General features: G+C 40.2%; 1 protein-coding gene across 1 annotated transcript; it reads left to right on the top strand.

Moving 5' to 3' along the window:
- On the top strand, positions 1 to 27,627 carry LOC132132992 (transcription factor 7-like 1-A). The gene is made up of 12 exons (XM_059545649.1): positions 1 to 737; positions 844 to 916; positions 1,022 to 1,149; positions 16,767 to 16,850; positions 22,297 to 22,432; positions 23,482 to 23,584; positions 23,735 to 23,818; positions 24,354 to 24,497; positions 24,586 to 24,745; positions 25,788 to 25,895; positions 26,026 to 26,077; positions 26,709 to 27,627. The coding sequence occupies exons 1-12, from the start codon at positions 552 to 554 to the stop codon at positions 27,176 to 27,178; spliced, it is 1,728 nt and encodes a 575-aa protein (XP_059401632.1). The 5' UTR covers positions 1 to 551; the 3' UTR covers positions 27,179 to 27,627.

The following is a 27,627-nucleotide window of genomic DNA, read 5'->3' as shown; positions in this document are numbered from 1 at the left end:
CTGAGGAGGGTGTTTCTTCCTTCTGCCCCAGTCCACTTCTATCATCCAGGGATACAAATGTTTCTTTATCCACATTCGAGTCTGTCACCGGAGCTGAATTATAAATATTAAACACACAGTCGGGACCCGTTCGCGCGCCTTCAATCAAACCATGGGATTGACACGCTGACACGGAGATATTTGAGCGTTTGGAAGAGAAACTCTGAAGAACTGAAACTTTGTATCCACACCTTTGTTTCGCGAAACTTTTTTCTTGCATGTCTTTCCGTTCTGTGCAGGACTATCGGAAGATTCCAGGCACGCGAATGGATATCAAATAATGCCCTCCACTGTTTTGGAGGTTTATTTCAGTGTGGTTTTGTAGGAAGAAACCCCCATTCCAAAACCCACAGGCTTCTGAGCGGATCATGGGAAAACTGGGAACGTCTTGTTTTTTCTTCTAGCCTCGGCACAGTCGCGCTTGTAAGATTTGGGGTTAGTTCGGATTACAGCTTTCGCTGAGAGAAGAAAGTTTCGTTTTAGTCAGACTTCTGGGTTTTTAAAGTGCCAGCATGCCTCAGTTAAACGGAGGAGGAGGCGATGACCTGGGAGCAAATGATGAACTTATTTCATTTAAAGATGAGGGTGAGCAAGAGGAGAAAATATCAGAGAATGTGTCGTCGGAGAGAGATCTGGACGAGGTGAAATCTTCCCTAGTGAACGAGTCCGAGAACAACAGCAGCTCATCAGACTCCGAAGTAAGCAAACCCGTTCTATACGATCACTTTAGTGCACTAATGCATGCATGTAAGTGTTAATTAGCCGTGCTAAAACTAAACTGATGCTTTATTTTCCAAATGCAAGCAAACAGATTGGCGTCCTCGACCCAGACCAGAACTAGAAAGTTACGAGAAACAGAGAGAATACTTTGCGGAAGGTAATAAAAAAATAATAATAAACGATATTTAGGCTATTCCTTGTGTTTTGTGTTAGTGATTTATGCATAGTAATGACAATTATTCGTTTTCTGTCGCCCCTAAAGCTTTGAGACGACAACAAGATGGAGGATTTTTCAAGGGACCCACTTATGCTGGTTATCCGTTTCTTATGATCCCAGATATTACGAATCCCTACCTCTCCAACGGATCGCTATCTCCCAGCACAAGAACGGTATGCCATTTCACTTTAAACGCAACTAAGACCTTCATGACGTCACGTCGCACTCTGTAAATTTTTCTGGTGCAAGACGCGCGTTTCAAAGGTTCCCTCTCAGTGCGCAATATTCTCTTCTTTGTTTGACACTTTTGTGTTTAGAATCTCTTTTAAGACTCAAAACTAGTAAATACCACAGCAAGCTTTGTCTTCCAAAAGTTTGTTACCACTTGTTGAATCTTGAGCATGCATGTATAAGGAGGCCATTCTGATGCATTGCACAATAAGTCATTTAGCCTACTCTGGCTCGCCCGAGCACAAAAGAAGCATTTACTTGCCACTTCCAAAGGCTCAAAAATTTACATTTCGCAGTGAGATGTCTGCACAATTAATTTTGTATTATCAACACAGGATACAAACTGGAGACAAGCCCAGGCAGATAGGATTCATCCAGCTTTTGGTGTCAGGAATGTCTTTACTCCCTTTTGTTGTTGTGTGATATGATGTTACCCGGTCAGAGAGTCAAATTTACGACCGGACGGCACATAGATATCGAAAGCAGGAGGGTTCTGATTGCGTGTTTTTATGACTTAGTTATATCATAAAGACCTTTGAGTTCATTTGAACCACATTTGGATTTTCTAGATAAGTTCTTCCCCATCAGTGAAACTGTCTTTCAATTAGTGGGCTGTTAGGCGACTATTGTTATCATTAGTTACTGCTTGACAGCCCTATCTGAGGTCTCTACTGGATGCCCATTATCTTAATGACATCTTCACCTTAGGGGGCGGTTTGGCTACCTGAGCAGCAAGACCCCCACCAAGGTGTTTGAATCCCAGGCAAATTGCTGTATATGTTTGTCTTCCTCCATTTAGCTCAAGTGAAGGATATCTGGAGTGTTTTTTTTTGCACAGTGTTTGCCTGTTGCTTTCTTAAGCCACTGTGTCAATGTAAAAGTTATGAGGCATGTGAACGTAGGCTAACATGTCATTGTGGAAAAATTTCAGCAAGCCTGTGGCAATAAACATTCATTCATTGTGTTCATTGTGCTGCTAACTTGCGAGAATGCATCAATCTGTTGGTCATATACTTAGATATTAGATGAGGCATAAGGTTTGCTTGTTTGCAGCACAATGGGTTTTTTTCAACTCGTCAAACATTGTTAGCCAGAGAATGGTTGCTGTTGCATGAGTGGTTTGATTAAGGAAAGCAGGTTACCTTTAACAGCTGTAACAAAGAGCGACTGTGATTTAAGTAGATAAGATGGATAATAACATCTGACTTCTGGCTGGCTTGTGTGTATTTGTGTGTGTGAGAGCCTGAAGGCAACTGATTCAGCCGTGTCTTGCTCAGTGTACAAAAGCAAGGTTGTGTATAGTTTTAGAGTACAAAAGTTTGTTAAGCGCCACTCAGTCTATGAGGGGGAAAAAAACATGTAATGTTACCGAACCGAAGCTGCAAATTGTTTACAGCAACTGCTGGCACTGGATTTTCATTGTAAATACAACCTGCTATGCTAAGATTTTTTTCAGGGAGCTTTATTTTCTCTCAGGCTTTTTTTTTCAGTTTGCGCAATGCTAAAAAAAAACACTAAATGTCTTTTTGTTGAGGGTTTATCTTTCCTCATCCAGTTATAAAGGATACTTTTCCTTAACTGAGTTATTCAACTTTAACAAGGTCTGCGTTGACCCCAGGTTGAAGTTACTTAAGGTTTTATCTTCCACAATGTACTCTATTCGCAAATGCTAATGTAGTTTCAATGCTCCCATCAGTTTAACAAAATTGCTCTTTGTTTGCTAATTATCAATTCCTTATTTAATAATGTTTCTTTATTGATTTAATTATATTCTAGTGAGTGTTAACAGCAGGGTAAAAGTCCAGTGCTTTTGTGTGCAGATTAGTCAACATGTTGTTAGCCCTGTGAGGCTAATCTTGTTTGATTTTCTTACTTGGGATTGTTGGTGTGACTGTAATGTTTTGTTTATTAATTTGGTCTGTTAAAGTTTGCTAGATGTCGTTGCTATCATTTTATGCTAGCTTAATGTAATTGTGAAGCTGACTTAGCAAAAACTAGCAACGTTTAAGGTCCATTCACACCAATAATGATAATTATAATAACTATATTAGCAGATTGGCTAATGGATGGATTCTGATTAGCTATGTTTTTATCATTGATCAACCTGAAAAACAACAAGCTTGTTAAGGTCTGTTCACACCAAGAATAATTATAATCATAGCTATATTAGCGAATTGGCCAATGGGTGTTTTCTGATAGGCTATCAATGTTTATATCATTCTTCAACTGGAGGAAAAAAAAGTTCTGAAAGTGATTCTGAAAATATCGTTCCTCTGTGAAATAATTCGCTATTAAAATGGAATTAGAATAATAAAAATGTATAGTTAAAACTTAAAAGTTATCAGCCACAAACAGCTACAATGGCAAAAAAGCGAGCATTTGAACAATTTGAACACAAAAGAATCCACTGAATCCACTTCCATTGGGGTCGAACCATGCTAACCTGTGATATTAATTAAACTTAAGTGCACTTATTGTACAAAGTAGTACTAGCGATAGTCTCGCGTAGCCAGGCTTTCAAACTGATGGCTGAAGGTCTGGAATCTATGGCAGCTTTCAGCTTTCATGAGGTCGTTTGACCAACATATCAAACAGCCAATCACAGTTTGTTTTATTCAGCATCACGTTTTGGGGCGTGGAAATGTCGCCACAATAACAGACCAGTGTGTAAAACTCACTGACATGTTTTAAAGATTCTATGCAGCAAACCTAAAATATTTCACATACTTTTGAAAACCCAGTGCTCGTCGCCATGGTTGTAAACACAACGGGTTTCTTTTTCATGAGGGGGTTTGGCGTCATAGCATCTTTGTTTTTAGTTGGAACGTTAAAGAACGCAACATGCATAACCCCGCAGGATATCCTGTATAATTAAACCAATCGAATGACGACTTCTAAATTCCTGAAGTGTTTCCACTTTTGTGTTCCATATGCATCAGACGTTCGTCCAACTGTCTGTGGGCATGACGTCTGACGCGAGTCTATACTAGCGAGTAAATTGTAAGTCCTTGATTGCAAGGCTGCACTGTCAGAGCACGTCTGCCCTTTTTGACTGTCAGTCTCTTCCCCTCCATCTTTCTTCCACTTTTTAAACTCTCTCCTCTACTATGGTATAAAGTAATACAGTATAAAGTAAACAGAATATAAAGTATAAATATAAAGTAAACAGAAGAATTGTCCTTCGTACGAGAGGGCCTCATTTTACATAAACAAACAGTGCTCAGGAGAGTGGCTCTGTCAAAAGCCCAAACCATTTCCACACACTCAGCACTCAGAGGCGGGGTGGGGGTAGATGGCGAGAGAGAAACCAGCCACCCCCCTCTGGCCTGTCCCACCTCCCCGTCTTCAGCTACAGAGGGGACATTGTCCAGGCCTTTAAGTTAAGACGGCATTCCTGTAGTGCAAGACGTTTCAGGAAACCTGAAAACTGGTGTACCAATGTTTGTACAAATGACCAAATAAACACAGCTTTACAATTTTATCCCGACTTAATGTGTTATGTTTTTTCTCTTTTGTAAGGATAAACTCAACAAATCCAAATTAATTTAGAAATATTTCGGTCTCTCTTTTGCTGTGCAGAAGAAGTGTGTGCTATGAATGCTGCGTCTTGTTAGGAGTCCAGGAATTGCATGAGACATAAACCAATTCTCCTTTTCCCCTTTTTAATGTTAATACTTCATCAAAAGACTGTTTAAAAATCTTCCCGCTGTTGGACGCGTTCCACCGAAGACCCTTTCTGGTAACTTGATTATTGACTGAGATTAAAACCAGAAAGTTCCTTAAAGAAAGAAATGTCAAGCTAAACATTATTTTCCTCCTTTGGTTTTCCGCACAAGCCTGGCGTTGCTCTAGACATCAATTTTTTTTTATGAACGGGGCAAAATAAAGACTTAATTTACAGATGTTCCTCCTGAAAGGAGAGTGGTTTATGGATCTGTATGTGAGGGTGAACCACAGGGGCTAAAGAAATGCTACAGGAAGTAGATAAAGGAATGCAGGGAGCTGTTCCCAAGGCCGTAATGTAGATATCTTTCCTGTTGATCGTATCATGTCCTGCGCTGGCTGCATTAAATCATTCTGAATTTGCTCTATTTTTGCTCTATCTCTTTGGCAAATTATATTCATATGGCATGGTGTTAACAGTATGGTTTATATGGCAAAAGCGCCATCATTACACAGTGGTTTTAATTCGTAATGAAGCAGAACTGCTCCGTATCTTAATGCATCTAATTTCCAGTAATTTGTTTGCTACTATTTTATATATATTTATATAAATGTTTATATACATATAATGAATTGTACATTTTATATATATATATATACATACATACAAATATTCATATATATATACATACATACATTACACACACAGACACACTATTCTTTTTTTTTTTAGAGACGACTGTATTTAATAATTTTTTTAGGGTAATGAAACTTTCAAGGTTTCATGGTTCGGCTAATGGCATGATTTTTGGGGCAGGGCTATTACTTTTAATGACCAATAGCAGATGGCGGAAGCTTTTTAATTACAATTTTAAAAAATTTGCACAGAATTATAACACTTCACCTTTTAGATATTGATGTTTATTAACTTCTCCGAATAATAGGTTTTATTTATTCATATATATATATACACATCTTGATATCTAGGTGTGTGTTTATTTTTTCGTCATTGTATTCAGGAATCTCTGGGCCATAAAACAATATGATTTCAATTGTCCGAAGATAAATCAGGAATCTAAAATGGATGCAGTTAGCCTGATCTTTTAGGGACGTGCTCCATTGGGAGCAATATAAAAAAAAATCCTGAGGCAAAACAGACTGAAGCCCTTGTTGCAGTTTCTGTGTTGGTTTTAGTGAGTGTGTGTGTGTGTGAGCCGCTGACATCATTCTCCATTGATAAGATTGTGCTGGCAGTGGTCAGCGCTCATCAAAATCCACTTCGTGTTCGCTTGCATGTCCTGCAATGAATTTCACCCCCACCTCCCCATTTTGGTCACAAAAAACAGCGAGTTCTCGTTCAGAGCTGCGTACTGACTTCATGCATCACTCCATGCTAATAAAACTTGATTGTGCCGGGGATAAAGTTTAAGGGGGTGGGGGGGCTTCAGGCTTCATCAGTCTGGTATTTTCAACAGCTGTTTTCAGTTATTACCTCGCAGTCAGAGCTTCCTGGGGCCTCGGGAAGGGGAGAGAGGGAGTGAGCGGGGTGTGGGGGGTAGTTAGGGGTAAAGCATTATGGGAAAGAAACGAAGCAAGCTGTGGCGATGAGGGTGCCAGATAGGTGAAAAAGTTGGTATGCATCCAGGAAGTGTATGTGTATGCATCCTGTTGGCTTAGTTGGAGCACATGAACACTGCGATAATGTGTTATCTCATCACAGCCCTCGACGGTCTCACATGACCTTGTTGTGCCCGCTGCTTCATGCCAGGCTGAAAAGGCCACAGGAGATCTGTATCAGCAGCGTCAGGATTTTCTTGTAGGGTGAGGTGTACTTTCAGCTAATTCCTTATGTGATCAGTTGCTTTGTGATGTGGTTATCAGGGTGTGCTTTTAATTACTGCTGTCTTTCCCCTCCTAATGTTACCTTTAGGACAAAGAATGTGTGTCTTCTGACTTATGAAACCTGATAAATAAGAGAGTGGCTGATATGGAGGTTTTGAAGGCCGATTCCAACACTGTCTGGCTTTGTGAAATTCAGGATGCGTAGCTAGAAGCATCTGCATTCACATACCCACCTACAGCATGTTTCGGGCTTTATTTTATATATGCAAAAAAAATTTAGGGCCTCACAATATGTCTTGGTATCATATTGGTTATCATTTTATATTATGTATGTATATTGGCCGGTATTGGGAATTTTAAAGTGCATGCTCATGTGTCTTTTTACATTTTGATTACCATCATCTAAAGCTAATTTAAAGTTCATTTTAAAAATACTAATTAAATTATATGTTTTAAATGTAATCTTTTACAAATCTCAAAATAAATATTCATTTTAATACTGTACAGTATAATGTTATGATATTCAAATTCCTAAATTCACTTGAAGCATTTAAATATTGATTTTAGTGTTTTATTTTTTACATTTATTATCACCTGAAAAGTCGTAAATGACTTATGTCTTGTAATGAATGGAATTTTAGTTTCTGCCATGTATTGTATGTAGGCCATGATATGGAAGAATCATGGTTTTATCAGAATTGGGCATTTTAATAACAGTGCATCTCCATTATAATCCACGATGCTTATTGGTAGATGGACCTGCCACTAAAGTGTTAAAATTTTAGGGATTTACTAGTATCGACATGTACCAAAAAAAAGTGCAGTATCTTCAAAACAACAGTTAAGCCCACAAATAATTGTCCAAACACTGAAGGGCGTTGCTGGCATTAGCAGTGAGTGTATGTATTATTGTGACGGTGTCAGCTGTAAGCTGCGCCCATATTGAGCACCTTTCCCCATCTTAAGGAGTCATCGGTGGAGAAGCTTTTTGTGGGGCTTGGGGGTGGGCTGGCGGCCTCGATTCTCGTGTGAAATGAGGGATGTTCTATAGTGACTCTTGGCCGAGGCGGCTGGGAGTGTATGGGAGCTTTTATGAATAGGGGCCTTTCACGTCGTTCAGTATGGCTCTGAAAGGCTGAACAAAAGCCTAGAGGGTGGCGACTGAGAGCTACACGGTAGATCCACAAAACACTTCACTTTGCAGCGGCGTACTCGTAATCCCTAAGACATCAGCCATTCCAAACGAACGCATTCAAGAAATGACACGTAAACAAAGTGGTCGGCTGACAAATCTTTGAGAAGTTTAACGCCATAATTGGCATTCAATTGGCCTGGCTTATGGTTGTCAAAATGCTGGATTTGTTGTCCGTCTGGGAGTCTTATTCAGACTATAGCCGCTGAAATTATGTGGGACGTTGTTTCCCCATGTCCTAAATGGAGATGAGTCGTTTTTCCAAGCGTCTGACAGTGAGATACATCTTCACATTGTTTCAGTTAGGGGTGAGAGGTCAAGGTTCACAGCCTGTTGACGTGACTCACAGTTGAGTGGTCACCAAAGTTCCCAGATTCCAGTAGGGGGGCCGTCGATGTGCTCTGGGCCTGGTAGCTTTTACTCTCCCCTTCCATGCTAAACTCTCCGTTAGGAGATTTTGGGTTAGAGCTGTCAGACAACATGTGGCATAAAAAACAGTCTCAGACACCCTGCCGTTCACTTCCTCTCAAAAACGATAGTCCGTGGCATAATGATTAATTAGAAAAGAAGAACAAAAAAACCTTGCTCCAGTTCTTTTTGCTCCAGATATTCATTGGGCCACCACAGTCTGGCTCATTCAGATTGGTGGAGTGGAAGTGACATAACCGCTGGCACAAAAGAGAAGCCGTGTGATTGGAGGAGAGTGCGCATTGTGTGCTGTTGGGGGGTCCATCATAGACATGGCGCTTATACAGCTCTCACCCTGACCACAAGGTTGAGAGGGGCTCCATTGTCACATGACATGTTCACACTGGACCACAAGCTTTTGTGTGTGTGCTTTTTTGTTTGTTCGTGAGAGTGTATGTCTTATCCAGCTGGGCCTTGCCGGTCAGGGCATGGGCCGCCCCTCCCCGAGCACAGCTGCACTATGGACCCAGAGGCGTAGTTGAGGGCTTGTGAAAAACCCCTGAGCCTTCCTCATTTCTCCAGATGAGTACCTCATTGTAATTGACTGAACAGGAGTGCACTTATTTTTTTATTTTCTGGACATTTCTCTGTTTTTCGCTTTCTTATAAACCCTTCAAAAGTGACTACTATTGAGTTTAAGTTGACAGTATTGTTCAGAAGTTAGGGGATATAACAATTGTTTCCAACGTAGCTGTAAACTTCAAACTGATTTTCCTATTCTGTAATATTTCCAATTGTTAGTTTCTTAAAGGTTTGTCAAAAATGGTTACCTTTGCAAGAGTTACGTCGTCTAATTTGTTGGTGTTGTAGTCAACCAAAACTCCTACTACTCTTTCAGCAGTAATGGTTACCACGTGCTCCCAGATTGGGTTGGGTTAAAATGTTGGAAAAGTTGTATCTTTTACATCTGCTTCATCTTCTAATTGTTAGATCTTTGGTAACTTTTCGAATAGTTATGTACTCTAACTGTCAAGACTTTGGTAAATTTTCCAACCGTTATATCTTCTAACCAAAATTTGTTAGGAGAAGGAACTGTTGGAAAGGTATTTATTTGACAAGCTAACAAGTAATCAAAAATGGAGAATGATTTTTGTTGACTACAATGTCACCAAAATTATGGGATGTAAGTGTTTGAAAGTATTGAGGGTGGACTGTAGGAAATGTTTTCAGCCTTGTCCAACAGTAGTGACCCCTAACTTTGTTGATGCTGCACACAACCAAAACTTGGGTCATTTTGGGTTTCTTACAGACTTGTTGAAAGTGGTAACCTTTCCAAGAGATGTCTTCTACATTTGTTGATGTTGTACTCATCCGTTAGTGGAAATTAGTGACATGGCAGTTGCAGTGGTTACAAAGATCAACAAGTTCATAAGAAACTCAATATGGAGAATGAGTTTTGGTTGATGTAAAATGTCAGAGAAGTTAAGGGATGCAACTCTTGACACTGTCATCAACCACAAATCTTTTTCCATTTGGTGGCATTCATGACAGCTCTGATCAATATTCATGTTGTTAATTTGTGACCCATGTGCCAGTTAACACATTATTTAGGTTTATACTGTTCACTTGCGATTTGTAAACAATTCCTAGCATCACATCGCACTCTCTCTGAAACACTCCCACAGTTTGTAACAGCCAATGTCGATGGTGCGTACCCCTAGCCGCCCAGCTCCTAGACCCAACCTCATGAAAAACCACACAAACACGCTGTGTGTACTTTAGAGCTGGTTACAGCTGCGAGCAATGAAATCTGGATTGTGTTAGCCCATGCACTGTGATTTATAAATTGTTTCTCAGACCATAAATTCCCACTATAATTGCACTCCAAGCCCCCTTCCACTCTCCTCACTCTCTCTCCCCCCTTTTTTCCCTCTCCGTCTTTCACTCCTTCGCCTCCTGCGCTTCGGCGGTACGTGGTCCGGCACTAATTGTTTGCAGGAAGGAACTGGTTTGACAAGACAGAACGTTTTTGAAATTAGGTAGGGTGGTCACAGTTGTGAGTCAGGGCTGTGCGTCGCAGGTACAGTGTGTCATGCCTCCATATCGCCCCCCCTGGACTGTTATTGCACAATAATAGTTGTTAATGGTCTAAAGATAACACTTCGATCATTAAGTGCAATTTAGCAAAAATCTGCATTATTTCCTCTCCTGCATTTAATTGCAGAGGGTTTTTTTCTGAACGTGAAATTCACTCCCCCAGGCCTCTCTGTGGTAGATACAAGTTTTATACCTAACAGCCAACAGGTTATAAAAAAGAATCCTGTTTATTTGTTGTGCCTCAGGTTCTCCATATGGAGGAAAAGCTTGTCAACAAATCCACTTTAAAAGAACAAACTGCAGTGGCTGCTTTGTAAAGCTTTTCCAGTTCTGTTGCAATCGGGTGACATGATTTTTTTTGCGCTTTTGACGCCTGTTAGACTTGTGTTTTAGCAGGAGGGGGTATATTGAGAAGGGGTGAAGTTTGAGTTAGTGTGTGTGCTGGGGGGAGCTAGTCCACCAAGAGAACACAATAAGCTCTTTGTCTTCATTAGGCACTCAGCATTTGGGAAAAGGATGGAGGTTTCTTTATTTTACTTTATCTTCAACTGTCTTTAAAACCAATATACCATATTTGGATCTCTGAGTTTTGATGTATATGCTATGCATAATTTAGTCTATTTAAATACTTACAGGCTGCATTGTTGTTGATCAGTTTATTTATATTATTATTATTGCTAAATATAGTTATCATAAGTTGGATGCCTACAAAGTTGAAGATTGCTATAGCAAGCATTTTTGGGTTCTAAAGTGGCTTTGTTATCCCTCTTAGCTGCTTATGAGTTAACAAGCCCAGGCTGTTCATCGTAAACCTGGGTATAGTTTGGACTGCAGTGTTGTAACCAGATACTGAAATACTGGAAACCGCATAACTGACTTGTAATTGACTTTAAGGAGGGTGGCTGCATTTCGCCTTTGCAGAAAAACAGAGCTCCCGACAGACACCTTATTACTTTTCCGTGGTTATAATTATGTGTTGGGTTTTATTTGACCTACTGTTTTGTCCTGTGCCACAATAAAACTTATTCTTCATGTTGTTAACGTTTGTTTGTGCTTTTCTCTGGAAATAATTAAAAAGAGATCAATGTAGTATGCATTTCTGAAGTATTTTTCATGAAAATTTTTGTTTAAATGGTTGTTTTTTGGGATCAGAAACTGAAGGGGTCTACCAAAGGTAGTTCTTTTTTATCTTCTGCAACCGGACGGTTGGTGTATGCAAACTTGGTCTCTGTTGCCATCCCTAAATGGGCCACATTGCCATGGTAACCCCTGGTCTCTGGATGGCTGACCTCTGAACCAGTTCTTTAAGTAGGCAGTGAATGGAGGGAGTAGAGTTATCAGTGAGGTCACAATAGTATCCATGGGAACTCGGAGAGCAACTGTCAGTCATGAGTCTTTCCTGTCGAAGCTGAATCCAGATTCTGTGTGGAAGCCACTGTCTTGATGAAAAGAGGCACTTTTAGCTAATGTAGGCAGGTCAGCCAGCGCCACTGAACTACGGGAACAAACCACAAAAAAGTGCTTCATTGCATTAGGATGATTTGGGCTTGGATCGGTTTTATAAGTGATTTTGTAGGGATACACTGAATTTCGACCTAAATTTTCAATACCAAGAGCAGATAATTTATAAATGGCATAAAAAATAGGATGCTGTTCAAATTCTACACTATTTAAGAGTTGTTAATTAATTCAACAGTTGATACTTAAAAAAATATCTGGACTGTATAATCATTATAGTGACTATTATAAATGTTTTATTTTTTAAATTAAATATTTATTAATCGTTTTTAAAGTCTAGAATTTACATTCTTGAAATAAATAGTTTTAGCAAACATAATGATTTTAACTTAGTTATGAAAATTTGTAACCTAACTGTTCTGAACAAATGAGACAACAAATGAGATAACTTTACAAATATTTTTGTTTTTATATTTGTATTTATTTCATATTTATCTTTTTTCCAGTTTAAACCAGCGATGCATTATTTATCTATACAATAAACCCATACATAATTAAAAATTGGCTTGGTCAAATGGATAATTAATTTATTCTGATTATAATAATAATATTTCACATTACAGTTATCTTGGCCTGATTATATTGTGCATCCTAATAAATACTTTTTTTGTCCTAAAATCAGTAATATATGGTTTTGAGGAATTTATGTTATGCTGTGGCTGTTTATATGCACATAGGTTTGGATCTAATTTCTGAAACAAAATAAGCGTCTGCTGATCGTTTGTGCCTAAAAGTTCCCAGAACCCTGTTGAATTACTTCCTAATGTGATTGGAATAGGTGAATAGGTGATTTGTTGGTCAAATTTCTGCAGTCCAACCGCTTATTGTTTCTGTAATAAGATAAGTCTGCTTTAATGAGCTTCTCCTCCTCTTCTGAGTTTAATCGCTTAATTCAGACTTCATAATTACTTAATTTTTTGCTTATTAACATTGTTTGCTTTTGTTGTTCAAAGTTATTTTCTTAAAAATCTAGATCTCTCGTTCATATTTGGAGGTAGTCAAGAATTCCAGTCCTTTCCCCCGCAAATTAATTTCTAATTAGCACAGATAGGGGTGTCATTTGACTATGAATTGTTTACTTAATTATCGGAAACTCTCGCAGCTCTTAAACAAACAATAGGCCTGAATGCCGACCTGCGGTGAGGGAGGGCTGTAAACCGCCGCCTCTATTGTCTTTCCCTCTGGAGACAGTGAAAAGAGCAGCGAGAGGTGTCGCTCGCATAAATAAATGAGTCAGGTGATGTCGCACCCCTCTGGTCGCATCAGGACACTGCCCTATAGGCATACATGCACATAATACTGAGCCTTTTGTCTGGCTTAACTGTTCTGATCCTGAGATGTAATAGATTCCTTTGTGTGCCACCAGCTTTCTGCTCCATTCTAGTGGAGTGTGTGTGGAATGGGTGGGAACATTGGGATAAAATGTAGGCCATGCTTTGAATGATTGACATGAACTATTTGGCTCCGCCCAACTCCGGATTACTTTTTTTTTCTTTCCCCTTTTCAAGAAACTTGCTATTTTGTGGAAGCTCTTGCGGTTTGAAGATTCCAGAACGAAGCTTGCGGTTGCAGCAACACATGTTGAGGCTTCCAGATATCTCCTTAAAGAGGTGTCGACTTCTTTTTGTTTTGACCGAGGGCTTCATTTCGTCTAGCATATGACTGTCAGGATTGATATTTGTGCCGTTTTAAGTTGTCATAATCCTGTTAAAGATCCCCATTATCTTCGCTCAGCTGCGCGGAAAGCATTTAAGCAGCATTTCAGTCTTTCTCTGTGACCTCTTGACATCAGGTAGACAGCTACAAACTAACTCTAGGTGTATTTCTGAAATTAAACCGCATGAACCTGTTTAGAAGAATGTCTTCTGTCTCAGCCTGCCCAAGGCTGTTTTCATAAATCATATTTGTTTTCATAAATCAGTTGATTTTAATATTCAGGATTCATGTACCAGATTTTATTTTATTTATTTTAATATCAGCCAGACTGTTTAATCTGCTAATGGTTGGCCAGTTTAAGATTATCGGTATCAAGAGTAAAAATTATATAATTTTATTTCATTTCATTTTATGTTTGTTTATTTTATTTTTTTGCTGATTTTTGCCCCTTTTTAAGATTTTTGGTATCAAGAATAAACAGTTTTGCTTAATTTTTTTTCTGCAAATGTCAATATTAAGCCAGTTCAAATGTAGATACAGTTTAAAAATGCAATACAATTTAAAAAAATTGTTTTCTAAATGTAGATAGTTGTAGATATTTAATAAAAGAAGATATTTCCTTTTTGTAGTTGAACTTTTTTTTTTGGTGAAGGTTTCTGTGTTTCAGATCGTCGCTGAAATTTGACATGCATTCTGAGGGTTTCATGCCTGTGCACCATTTCTTTTCTCAACAAGAAGTCAGTGTTGCATATTGCTAAGCATCTGCTCTTGGAGTTATGGCTTTCAAATACAAATCCCCAGACCCCAAGACTGTTTACTTTGGCCGGTCTCGCTTTGTGTCTCCAGAAAAGCAGGGCACAGGTCCCTGCAGCCTGGTAGTTTGTGTGGGAAGGCAAAACTGAGATTGTATTTCAAGATAGTATGTTAAGTTTTCAGTCAGGTGATGGCGGTTATGATGAAGAAGGTAGATTGTATTTTTTCAGTCATCCGTCCACTTTAACTGCAGCTGCTAATACCAGAAACAGGGTAAGGCCTCCTGACGAGAACCAGGCTAGACGTTCCTCTCCAAAAACATTGACAGATGCCCTCTGAAAATGTACATTCTCATCATTTACTCACCCTCATATCAAACCTGTTTGACTTTCTTTCTTCTGTGGAGCACAAAAGAAATTGTGAGATGTTGCTCGGATCCCAACTTTCTTCAAAAGACCTTTTTTTTATATTCCACAGAAGAAAGAAAGTCATACAGGTTTGGAGCAACATTAGGGTGAGTTCATGTTTGGGTGAAAAGTACCTTTAAGAACATTAATTTTGACTGTTTAGCCAAATTTGTGGCTGTCATTTATCAACTCCACTACAGACAATGGAAGGTGAAAGTGAACCCAACTTCTTTAGTAAACAAGGTCTTGGGCTCATCCTGCCAGTTGAAGGAAACCGTACCAGTCCCTGCTAATATTCCTCATAAACTACTTTTGTTTTCCGCACCACCAAACCCAGCAACCCCATCCACCGCACCATAATGTCTTTTCCATTTTTAGCCCACAGCCTTATCCTAACTTCCTCACAACAATTCCGCTTGTGATGAATGAAGTTTAAAGGGAGAAACAAATCTTTATTAACCCTAAATGTGCCATGATGATTGATAGTGGAACATGTTTGGGTTACTTGAGATGAGATTTTGTGTTTTAACAATGGAATCGGCAGATTTTGGTATTGCAGTGTTGGATAATAAATAGCATGTGTCTATACTAGAGTTAGTTTACACCTTTTGATATTGGTAGTTAGTGTTGACTCTAGTTGACTGTACATATCATTGACACTCAATAAAGCAGTTGTTGCCAAATCTATTTTTAATGAGTAATCAGCTTTTGATTTGCGTCTATCAAGTTTGGATTATTCAAAGTAAGGGTTATTCAAAAGTTGACATTGCAGCATGGTTATTTAATATATAAACTATTGTATTAATTGAATTTCAGGCCAAAATACCTTTATTTTGATTTTCTGTTACCATGATTATAAGATTTTGATCCTATTGCCCACCCGGAGTATATATGCTTGGGCATTAATGTATAAGGATTTGTCTACATTTATGGTGTCCCTTAAGTAGAACTATAAATTTGGTTTGTGAAAAGCGTTCTTGAGGTATAGATATGCTCACTACAACTGCAGATGCTTTCAGCCCCTAGACTCAAGAGCTTAGATACGGGAATGATGACTCCTCAGGAACATCTGATACGGTTTGACTTCTACACAAACCAGATGACCGAGCCAGGCGGGGAAGCTCCGTGAAGGGATAAAAAAAAAAATAGATTTTATAAATTGCTCCTGAAAATCATAAGCGCTGGATGCGAGGGGCCTAAGAAAAGCTGAAACATATCAAACTTTGACACGCGCGCACTGAGCTACGAGGGCTTTCACAATAAACGTCTCCCTCTGTATAGGAAGTCCAGTCATTCATCACTGCATGTCTCCTCCATGTTCCTTCTCTCATTGCATATCAATGCTCCATGCAAGGCCCCTCCATATTCTCCCAGCGTGTTATGGGACTTCCTCCCAGCTGTTCTTCATACTGACATATACACATTTTATCCATCCAGCTGGGCATTTACTATGCTGGGACCTGCAGTCCAAATCATATTTATCTTTCACGTTTCGCCCCCTCCCTTGGGCCCGACTGCTCCTATCTCGGCCCTCCAAACTGTTCCAGCTAATGCTCCCAGGTGCTAAACAGTACTCAGAGTTCATCTCCACAGCTTTCAAATGAATTGAGACAAAGAACAGCTGGATTGCTGTAATTTGTGGATGACTCAGAGGCCTATTTAATTGATATCTTCAATTCCATTTTAAATTAATATTCCAGGTTAAATACAGGTCTTCCGAAATACGGTATACTTGGGTCAACAATTTATAAACTTTTCATCCAAGTGCTTAACATCAAGGCATAAATCTGAATTATTTCCGGTGGCCAAATATTCCTTTAATTCAAAAATTTGGCTTTCGACCTGTCTTAAAAGTAAAATCTGGTTTTGGTTGTTCAAGACAGACATTCTGCAACATCACTATAGCCGTATAAAGCACCTTTAAGAAAAATATAAGTATTTTTGGTTTTGCAGTGACATGTGGACAACCTAATGCATGTGTTGATGATCGATTGATTGTTACTTTCTCTTTTGTCACCTGCAGTATCTACAAATGAAATGGCCGCTTCTTGACGTTCCCGGGACAGCAGCCCTTAAAGACTCCAGATCACCAACACCAGGGCACTTAGTAAGTCCATCAGCAACTTCATATTCTGTATAGTTTACAATGCAGTCAAAATTATTTGATTATAAATTGGGAATAGACTAACCTTTCCATAATTTTCCATTCTTATGTTATGTTTCTTCATGATATGCATCTTTAGAAAGCAGATGCTTTGAAAGGTAATAGTTTGATCTGTAACCATTGAACCAACTATAAAATATTGTATTGTATCGGTTTTAACTGAAAAGGCTGGTTTATCTTGCCTTAAGAACAAAAGTACAGTGGCGTCCTGCATAACTTCTTTCGCAATGAACAACCGGAAACATTTTTTTCCCACACAAGCATGACTAGCTTTAAGCCGAAACCTGGCTTAGGCTGAGGGCTTTAGCTTGTCGTTCCAAGTGTCAACAAGCAATAGACTTATTTTCATGGCATTCCACCCCCTCCAGCCACTCATGCGACCCAACTTTTGACCTGCTTCACCCTTTCCAGACACCACGGCGGAGAACCTCAGGAATGCCTGCTCCACATGGTTGCTAATCCATTCCGGAGACACGTTTTTTTTTCACCCTCCAAACATGGAGATTGTCAGGTCAGAACGATTGAGGTTCTGCCATGGTGACAAAGTGATCACTGACTGTGGACTGAGCTGGAAGATTAGAGCGTTTGCCCAAGAGATTCCCAAACAGACCTTTGGGTCAGTTCTGTCTAAACGAGAATCCAATTTAAAGTTCTCAGGCCAAAGATTACGATGACCTGATAATAATACGGGGACACTGGGCCTGTTGTGTCTGGTGTTTTGTCTTTATTTACTTAGCATGTGTTTCATAAAGCATGATTGGGGACTCCAGACAGACTGCAAATATGCAGCAGGGGAATTTCAATCCAATTATACTGAGAGGAGTTGACTATTGAATCCTGTTGATGCTGACTTTGCTTTAACACTCAGCATTGTGTTGTCGAGAACGTAGAAACACTGAATGCTACTTTTTCACCCATCAGAAAAACAGACTTCACTTCCTCATTCGATGTTGGCAGTGGGGATTAATTTCTGGGATGCAGATCTGGGGGAATCTCTTGTGATCAGAGGATTAATTAAGAGTCAGTAAATAATTTAGGCGACATGCTAGAGGTTTTATTGTGTTTCTAATGAATGGCATGGGCTTTTGAAATCGCACCAGGCTGCCGAGAGGGCGTGAGTGACCTGTGGAAACCATTTCTGTGGCTGCACAGATTGGGTCCAGAAGGCACACATGCTAATAGGGTGAGCCAGAGCGGCCGAAAGGCTCAATAATTCAGGAACCAGGTTTGTTTAGCATTCCATTGGCATCCCTCTGACTGTGTTCAAGTGTGATACTGCAGCACCGAGCCCACCTCTTCACATTGCCTTCCATACAGTGCATCTGGACCCAGGCCGCATGAATAATACATCAAACCAGAACACAGGGGCAGGTGATGTATGAGGCATTGTGGGAACTTCAGACTTGTCAACCCCTGTGTAAGCTGTGTGTTAGATTTATGTGGGTTTTTTTTGGTCTTACAAAAACTTCCTGTGACTTCACTGTGGTTTATGTATCAAATGGCAATACCATGGTACAATTTTATTTCTATGTTCTATGTTTATTTCTATGTTCATGAACCATGACACTGTTAGGTACATCAAAAAAAAAGCATGGTAATGTCCGAAAACACAGTATTAGCATGATGGTTTCACAATAGCTTGATCTCTAGGTAGTTTAACGGGATGTTCTTTAGATTTTCTGATTAACAGCAATTAGTGCTAACTTTGATGCTTATCCTCACACTTCACAAAAAAATACACAACAGGTCAAGTTGTATGCACTCAGAGTCTTGTATCTGATATGAAATAATCTCACAATGATATCACAAGTGCAAACCTGGTACTTAACCCCCACAGTAAGTCACAGTGTTTAGCAAACACTTGTATTAGCAACAGTCGACGCAGCAATCACACTTGGCTAGCCAGTGCATTAACTGCTGTCTGTCTCAAATGCATGATTGCACATTAGGTCTAGTCAAGAAATTATGCCTTAAATAATTTATAATTAACTAATAAAATCTTTACCAAGCATTAGTCATGGGTCCACAAGTAATTTTCAAATTATTTTCAAAAATCGGATTACAAATGGAAATTCAATTTAAATTGCCTGCTAATGACATTGACAATGGATGAGTCTTAGTAAAAGCATGATGTTTGTGCTGATGGGAAGAGTGTTGCATCATCATGCAAAAATCCAGATGAATGCAGCATGTGATTTTAGTTTTTTTTTTTTTTTTTTTTTTTTTTCATTAAACCTGTTGTGGCCTCTATTTACAATGTATGGTAAAGTATGATGATGTAAAACAAGATTCAGATTGCATCTACAGAAAGTAGTTCTTAATGGAGATGTTAAAATCTAATTTAGAGCCATGTAACTGTAAAGGCAGATGGTAATAACTGTAAATTGCACCCCATTGTTAGGGATCAAACTGTATGGCTCATACTGCTAGTTTTGGCTTGTCCTTTCCTCTGCACTATTTTATTATCCTTCATTTGAATCTGTATTTAGCAACTCATTCTTCCACTGCTAAAGCAGTTCATTGTGTCTTGATCCCTCTTGCTCAAACGCCTGTTTGCTCAGTAACTCAAGAAAGAGATGGAGGAGGTGAAGCCAAAAGAAAAAAAACAACAGGCCACATTTGCTTCTTACTCCACAGTGTGCTTGTTTTAGCAGAGCTCCAGTTTAACAGCTCCATGTGGTGGCACCAGAAGTCATCTTTGAGTGGGTTCCTTTGCTAGCGGGCAGAGAAGAGCAACAGATTAATCAGCAGGTGTAGAGTGCTGACCCTGCACTTTGTCCTGTACACGTGTGACTTTTGTCGTTTTCAAATGGATGCGATACGTCCTTGTGGAGAGTCACTCCAAAGAACGAAAAAAAAAAATTTGAAAGAGGTGCAATGTTTGGCTAACATTGTTAACTTTAGTTCTAAGTGTCTCGTAAAATAATGGATATTGAATGAAGACTGACCTAGCACAGCTGGTAAATATGTGCTTGAGAACACTAGAGTCCACATAATTTAACTGTGATACAAAAGGTGGAACAATGTTTACACAATGACTCATTTTTTCTGTTTGGTGAGGTGTTTTGTCAGCTGTTTTTCACTGCTGTGCTGGTCAGGTGTCTTCCCCTCCTATAGACCAATTTACAAAAGTGGATTAAGGGAGATTTATCAGGCTTCGCCCTTGATGAACTGCAGGACTTGTTTGAACAAAAGATAAAAAAGATTCAGATACTTGTTGACAGACCACAATTGAAAAAGAGCCCAGTTCTGCCATCTAAAGGTGGATTCCTAAATATTGCAACCAGAACGGTTGACTGAGACAGTGCTATTGTTGTTGTGTCATTGTCCTTATGTTACTGAATCCAGTGACTCAGCTTGCATATGTTTTCAATGCTCACCACACTATGGTCATGCTGTGTTTCCCCCCAGTCCTTCGTTTAAAACTTAAGTTGTGTTTATCTGGTGGACACTTCCTTTCTATTAGCTGTAAAGAGCCCACTCAAACGACAAACGGGAGGACTTGACCAAGTGTTGATATGGATCCTTGGGATGCTTGGAGTCGGCTGGTCCCATCCAGTCCGTTTCAAACGGGGGTGAGGAGCCCAGTCTGGTGGCAGTCTTAAGCTTGGGATGTTGGTGTCAGAGGCAAAACGGCTGGTGTGTTCACACAGCAAGATTTAGTGGCAGTAGGATGGCAAGAGAGAGAGAAACCATTAGTCTCAACAGCTAATATCATAGTGCAGCAGACAAACACCATCTTAGAGGAACAGTGCAAGTTGTCCTCTACCTTTCTTTTTCAATCAACTTGCTGACAGATCTTTAAAACAATCCTGTAATGCACCTTTCTCCAGAAGTCATGCTCAGGTTGTCTTGGCTGATGCATTGCTAAATTATGTCCACACACAGAGACAGACAGTCAGACAGATAGATGGAAGGAGAAAGGCAAGGAATAGAGAGGCAACCCAGAGATCGGGATTTGTTTGGACTGTGGGAAACGAGAGCCAGTCTCGTCTCAATGCAAGCCTTGTTCATGTTCACAGAGTTCTGGTTGGAGCAGAGGTCAAACCCACTGCCTACATAGAGGTGGGGGGAAGGTTAGCATGAAGGAAACAAGAAGGCATTCTCCACTCTAGCTCACTTGTGACGTCCTGAGCCAACAAGTACCCCATTCAGTCTACGGCTCACCACCTTGCATTGCCCTATGTACACAGCATAGCAGTGCTGCTTCTGATATTATTATAGTGCTACTGCTATATTTATGTGGTTAGGGTTCTGGACGTATGTTAGTAAATTATATGCTAATATAGGCTCCTCAGTATTCAGTGGTGTGTTAGAATTGCCTTCAAATGACTGTGCTAAAAATTATGAGTTATTATTCAGGTAGCAAGCATTAAACATTTCGAGAGTTGAACTAACTTTAACTACAGCACAATTCTCTTTGAACTGCTGGTACGTCATGATGTTGGTTGACCTGAAAGAGAAAACTGAGTAGGAAGTTTTGCTATTGCTTGCTATAGTGTGCCATTTGTGGGAACTCTTCGAATGTGAGCTTGTTTAGCTTAGCATTTGCATTTATGTACTTGCATACAGTTTTTTCCAGGGCTGAAGCTCGGGTATGTGTAGTAAAAGGCTGAAATGGCCTTGATAGTTGGTTTTTGCCAGAATATACACAACTTTCAAGCAGTACTCCTCACAAAGTCATCAGGTTATAAGTCTAAGGTAATATGGAGGTAATCCTGAAGGGTTGCCTTCCTGCAGACTTCAGTTCCAATCTTGCTCCAACACACCTGCCTATTAATTTCAAGTAATCCTAAAAATGCCGATTATCTGATTTAGGTGCATTTAATTAGATTTGTTGCTAAACTCTGCAGAAAGGTAGCTTCTACAGAAGTGGACTTGCCTACCACTGGCCTATCAGCTTCCAAAATTGGGCCGCCTTAGGAATCTCAAAAGTCGTCCTGATCTGTTAAAGTTTTACTGCCTTGCCAAGAGAAGCACTGAAGGATTTGTTACAACAGGTGCCACCTTTGGCTGCCTCTTGAGAGAGTTGTAGTAAACAAGACCACTTCCATTTCGCTTCAAATGCCAGGCCTGTCCTAGTGTCATTTATGGTTGGTGGCAGCTGGAAACATCTTTCTCTTGTTGAAATGCTGCCTGTTAGGGGTGTTAGGTGTGATTTCTCCCACTCTCCATGCAGCCGGTCAAATGCCCAACTGGTGTTTATTTTCCTTTGGGAGAAGTAGTGAAAAGTAAACTCTGCTGCCGAGACCCATTGTTCTTTAAAACTCTCTGGCGCCGATCACAAGTAATGAGGCCTAATGGCTATTTTCTTCTTTTCGGTTGGTTGTTTAAACATGCACACACACTTCATTTCCTCTCCCTTACCTCCTTTTCATTTTGTTTTCAGTCCAATAAGGTGCCAGTGGTACAACACCCCCATCATGTTCATCCCCTTACACCGCTGATCACCTACAGCAATGAACACTTCTCCCCTGGGACGCCTCCCTCTCACCTTTCACCGGAGATTCTTGACCCAAAGACGGGTAAGCGATCAACAGCAATTTCCAGATATATTTGCTGAAGCTTTGAGAAAGTAGTATAATCCAGAAACGCTGAGTCATTACTTTTTTTTTTTTTGGGCTGGGGTTTATTGCAATAATTTGGTGGGAAGTCGTGGCCTAATGGTTAGAGAGTCGGACTCCCAATCGAAAGGTTGTGATTTCGAGTCCCGGGCTGGCAGGAATTGTGGGTGGGGGGAGTGCATGTACAGTTCTCTCTCCACCTTCAATACCACGACTTAGGTGCCCTTGAGCAAGGCATCGAACCCCCAACTGCTCCCCGGGCGCCGCAGCATAAATGGCTGCCCACTGCTCCGGGTGTGTGCTCACAGTGTGTGTGTGTGTGTGTTCACTGCTCTGTGTGTGTGCATTTCGGATGGGTTAAATGCAGAGCACAAATTCTGAGTATGGGTCACCATACTTGGCTGAAAGTCACTTCACTTTCACTTAATATGTGGATAGAAGTAGTTATAGGTGAAGTGTGTGATTTGGGGGGCAACTAATGGCATTAAATGAAATTGCAATCATTTTTAATCTGCCCGACTGGACCAGGGGTGTGATTTTTGGGGCAGAACTACCCTTTTTAGGCTAATTATAGACAAGGTGGAGTGTTCGAAGATATTCAGTGTTTTTGCCAATTTGATTTGGTGCCAGTAGCAGCACAGAAGTTCACCCTTAATTTCACTTACAGTCATGGCCAAACATATTGGCACCCTTGGTAAATATGATCAAAGGAGGCTTTGAAAATTAATCTGCATTGTTAATCCTTTTGATCTTTTATTTTAAAAGAAATCGTAAAAATCTAACCTTTCATTGGATAATAAGAATTTAAAATGGGGGGAAATATTATTATGAAATAAATGTTTTTTCTCTAATACACATTGGCCACAATTAACGGCACCCTTTTATTCAATACTTTTTGAAGCCAGTTTAGCAGCTCTAAATTTTCTCCTAGAATGCCTGATGAGGTTAGAGAACACCTGTATATTTTAATATTTGTCTGCAGTTTTTGTAATCAGTGATTGTTTCTTCAGGAATACCTAGGACCCCTCATCCTTCAGAGCTGTCCCCATATTACCCTCTCTCTCCTGGGGCAGTTGGACAGATCCCACACCCTCTAGGATGGCTGGTTCCTCAGTAAGTCTGAACCCTATGGCTTTAAATTGCATAACATCAACCTTATTTTACTCATACAGATGGCTTAATGAAGTTTCTTCTTAAAAGCGCATCTGTTTGTCCCTGATTTTGCTTTAGCCAGTTGTTTGACTGCTGTTGTTCTATCTTCAGGCATGGCCAACACATGTACTCCATCCCTCCTGGGGGCTTCAGACACCCCTACCCTGCACTCGCCATGAACGCCTCCATGTCTAGGTATGTAACCGAGGGCAAGACCTTCTTTTCTGCACAAACATGCTGAATTCAAGTTAAACTCATATCTATTAATAGACATGAGATGCAGACAGCGCAATTCCTCCCTGAAGGCTCAGAGAACAGTTAGTACAGGAAACTGCTGATGTATTTTTTGCTCAGTAATGGCGCCTTGATACCTCTCTTTCTTTTTCAACCCTGTCCACGTTTCAGAAAGGAAATCTTTTATTGGATGCAACACAATTTGTTTTATCTCTCTCAGATAAAAGTACAACTTAATCCCCAACGCTCAATGCTTATAATGAAATCAAATTATTAAATAACGCTGAAATGTTTGTTTAGCATGGCATATAATTGTCGTATGCATGGTATTTATACTTTTTTACCATATTACTGTAGATATGCTAGCCATTATTTGAAAGTAGCACTTCTATCTCACAATCAACTACCTACCGTTGTATTTATACCTTCACTATGCTGATATATCCATCCACTTATTTCTGTATGTTACTGACTGTGAATCTGTCTGTCTTTCTAGCCTGGTATCCAGTCGTTTCTCTCCTCACATGGTGCCTCATCATCCTCATGGCCTGCACCAGACGGGCATCCCTCACCCCGCCATTGTTTCGCCTGTCATCAAACAGGAGCCCAGCGGCGACAACGCCAGCAACTCGACACATGGGTCAGTCCATCTCCTCCATTACTACCTCACAGTTATTACTCTGCTCTTCTCTGACTGACTGTCTTGGCGTCCATCTGCATCTGTACAGAAAGCCCTCAGTGCCTGTGAAGAAAGAGGAAGAGAGGAAGCCTCACATCAAGAAGCCCCTAAATGCCTTTATGCTCTACATGAAGGAAATGAGGGCCAAAGTAGTGGCCGAATGCACCCTGAAAGAGAGCGCAGCCATCAACCAGATCCTGGGCAGGAGGGTGAGCGCTTACAACTCTATTACGAGAGGAGATGAGATGCATTAGTCTGTTTCTCTTCATCTTGTCTTAAAGTAATGGTTCGCCTAAGAATGAAAATTGGCATAATTTACTCCTCATGTCATTCCAAACCCACATGAAGCACAAAAGGAGATATCATGAAGATTGTGCTGGCTGCTCTGTTCCATGCAATTACAACAAATTAGCACTGAAGCTATCAAGCGTCAATAAAGGATGCAAAAGCATAGTAAAAGTGGTCCGTATGTCTTGCATGCTTTTACATAATGGTTTGGAATGACATGAAGGTAAATAAGGCCGGTGACACACTGGCTGCATGGTGTGAGCGTGGCCTTTCTACTGCGTGTCAGCTGCGTGGCGGCTGCTTTGCATTTTCTGTGTCTTTACACACCAGAACCGTGCCTGACGTGGCGCTGGCGCGCTGCTGCTACTGTAGGATACATAGAGGGAGGCCGCCGACAGACAGGCTCTTGTCTTCACGACAACAATATCTATGCTTCATGTTGAGCATAAATATAAAGCCTACTGATAAAGGACACAGTCAACAGTATTGACATCAAAATAGACTATGTTTGACAGGTGCAATATTTGAAAATCGATAATTATTAATTTATTTTTTAAATTACATTTATATCTAAATATATGTCAACCTATAGACTTTCAAACATCAAATTGTCATGAATTAATATGTATTTGTGTACAAAATGACATATAAACATTTTCCTATTCTATTTTGCCTGGAAACGCTTCCAACACGCTTTCGTGTCGCGTGAAAAATAGGCGTCAGTTCTATTTCTAGCATGCACGCGTTTTCCGCGCGGCTCGAGCATGCAGGCAGTCTGCGAGCTCTAACCTGTTAACATGGGAGCCGAATTAAAAACCGCCACGCCACGCAGCTGAGACGCTTGCGCTACGCATCCAGTGTGTCGCCGGCCTAAATGACCGAAATGTGCATTTTGGGGTGAACTATCCCTTTAAGGAAAGCATAAAGGAGGGAAATTTGACCGTATGTTCTTTTATTCTGCAGTGGCACTCTCTTTCACGTGAAGAACAGGCCAAATACTATGAACTCGCCAGAAAAGAACGGCAGCTGCACTCTCAGCTTTATCCGGGCTGGTCTGCGCGAGACAACTACGTAAGTGAGCCCAGAATCCAGAGTTTAATGCAAATCATGTGTGGTTCGGATTCCTCCATTGTTTTTGGCAGCCAGGGGAGTTTTGCTTAATCAAACACATCTAATTTGCTCTAATCACTTCTATCTGCAGGGAAAGAGGAAGAAACGGAAGAGAGATAGTAAACCTGATTCCCCACAAGAGAGTAAGTGTCACTGGCCATCTGTATTTCTTTCTCACATTCTGTATGCATGATCTTTCGCTGAACTTGAGCTTTTTTTCTCAGAGCATCCCTGTTGGTCCGATCACTCAGCTCGTAGATCATGTTCAGTTCAATTTTGACCTTAGAAGCTAGATGACGGACATTATAGCTTTTTTCTCCTTAACTGGAAATTTCCTGAATTTTTTTCAAGGAATAGTTCATTTACTCACGCGCATGTTTTTCAAAATAAAAAAGAATACTTTTTTAGTTATTATTATTTGTGTGTGTGTTTAAAGTAATTTGGGAGCAAATGGGAGTTATTTTTAGCAGTTTTTAATTCAGTTTTTGTATTTTTATGAAAATAACCTTTAAATATAGTCCATATTTTTCAGGTCAAAATCATTAATGTTGGTCATTGTTTGACTGAAATGCCATCTTAAATTAGTTGATTAAAAAAAAGGCAAGAATAATTATTTAATTAAATATTTAAACATATATATTGATTTATGTAACCATAAACAGCGTGATATCATTAAAATAGTTTAATTATCATCATCATTTCATTTTTTTTATTTGCCATTTGTTAACAGACTATGTGGGAGTATATTTAACCCTGTTCCTCTTTCATCTACAGGTAACTTCATGCCCCAGCCCAAGAAGCAGTGCGTCCCGTACCTGCCGTCCGAGAAAATGTGTGACAGCCCTACCTCCTCTCACGGCAGCATGCTGGACTCGCCTGCCACACCGTCAGCTGCCCTGGCTTCACCGGCGGCGCCTGCGGCCACTCACTCAGAGCAAGCTCAACCCCTGTCCCTCACCACTAAACCAGAGGGCAGGACCCACCACCCCCACTTCCCCCTGCCAGGGAAAGCCTCGGGCTCCAGCTCCACTTCCTCTTCCTCTTCCTCTTCCTCATCCACCTCCCATCCGAGCATCTCTCTCCACAGCCAGTCGGCGACCCTCCTGTCCCGTCCCATGCCGTTCAGCACCCTCCCTCCCTCCCTGCTCTCCCCGTCCTCACCTTTCCACCAGGCAGCCCTACATTCCCATCATGCCTTGCTGCAGACACAACCTCTCTCTCTGGTCACCAAATCAGTGGAGTGAATGAAAAAAAAAGACAAACTTTTTACACCTGTATATTTTTTTTTACATTTTAATAGATATTAGACCAAGTTTTTAAGATTGAACGAAAAGGAATAATTATTGGTCAATATTTGACCACCCCTCTATTTTGCCTCTGTCTTTGAAACAAAAATGAATTTTTTGTAAATTGTTTTTTTCCAACGTGATTCTCCAATGTTGCTACGTGTATAAAAGTCAAATGTATAAAGATTTCTTCTTTTTTTTTTAAGCCGTACTTGACAAAATACAATTTGTAGTTTTAGTTCAATTCGATCTAATGGTAGTTAGGAGTTTGATTTTTCATTACTGCATTCTCTCCCTAGTTTTTTTTTTTTTTTCTCTTTTGGTACCACCTCCTCCCCCTGTTCCTAACCCAGTGTGTGTGACTCTCCTAAGTCTCCATAGCTAATAAACCTCAAATTATTTCTAAA

This window comes from Carassius carassius, chromosome 49 (genome assembly GCF_963082965.1).
Source record: "Carassius carassius chromosome 49, fCarCar2.1, whole genome shotgun sequence".
NCBI classification, from domain to species: domain Eukaryota; kingdom Metazoa; phylum Chordata; class Actinopteri; order Cypriniformes; family Cyprinidae; genus Carassius; species Carassius carassius.
The sequence above is the reverse complement of the archived record's forward strand: the minus strand, read 5'-3'. Positions and strand labels throughout refer to the sequence as shown.

Bases quoted from the DNA above. Each gene is read 5' to 3' on its own strand.
- LOC132132992 (XM_059545649.1), top strand. From the start codon at position 552: ATGCCTCAGTTAAACGGAGGAGGAGGCGATGACCTGGGAGCAAATGAT. The intron at 917-1,021 runs GTAATAAAAAAA...TCGCCCCTAAAG, and splicing joins GAGAGAATACTTTGCGGAAG to CTTTGAGACGACAACAAGAT. The intron at 24,746-25,787 runs GTGAGCGCTTAC...TTTATTCTGCAG, and splicing joins ACCAGATCCTGGGCAGGAGG to TGGCACTCTCTTTCACGTGA.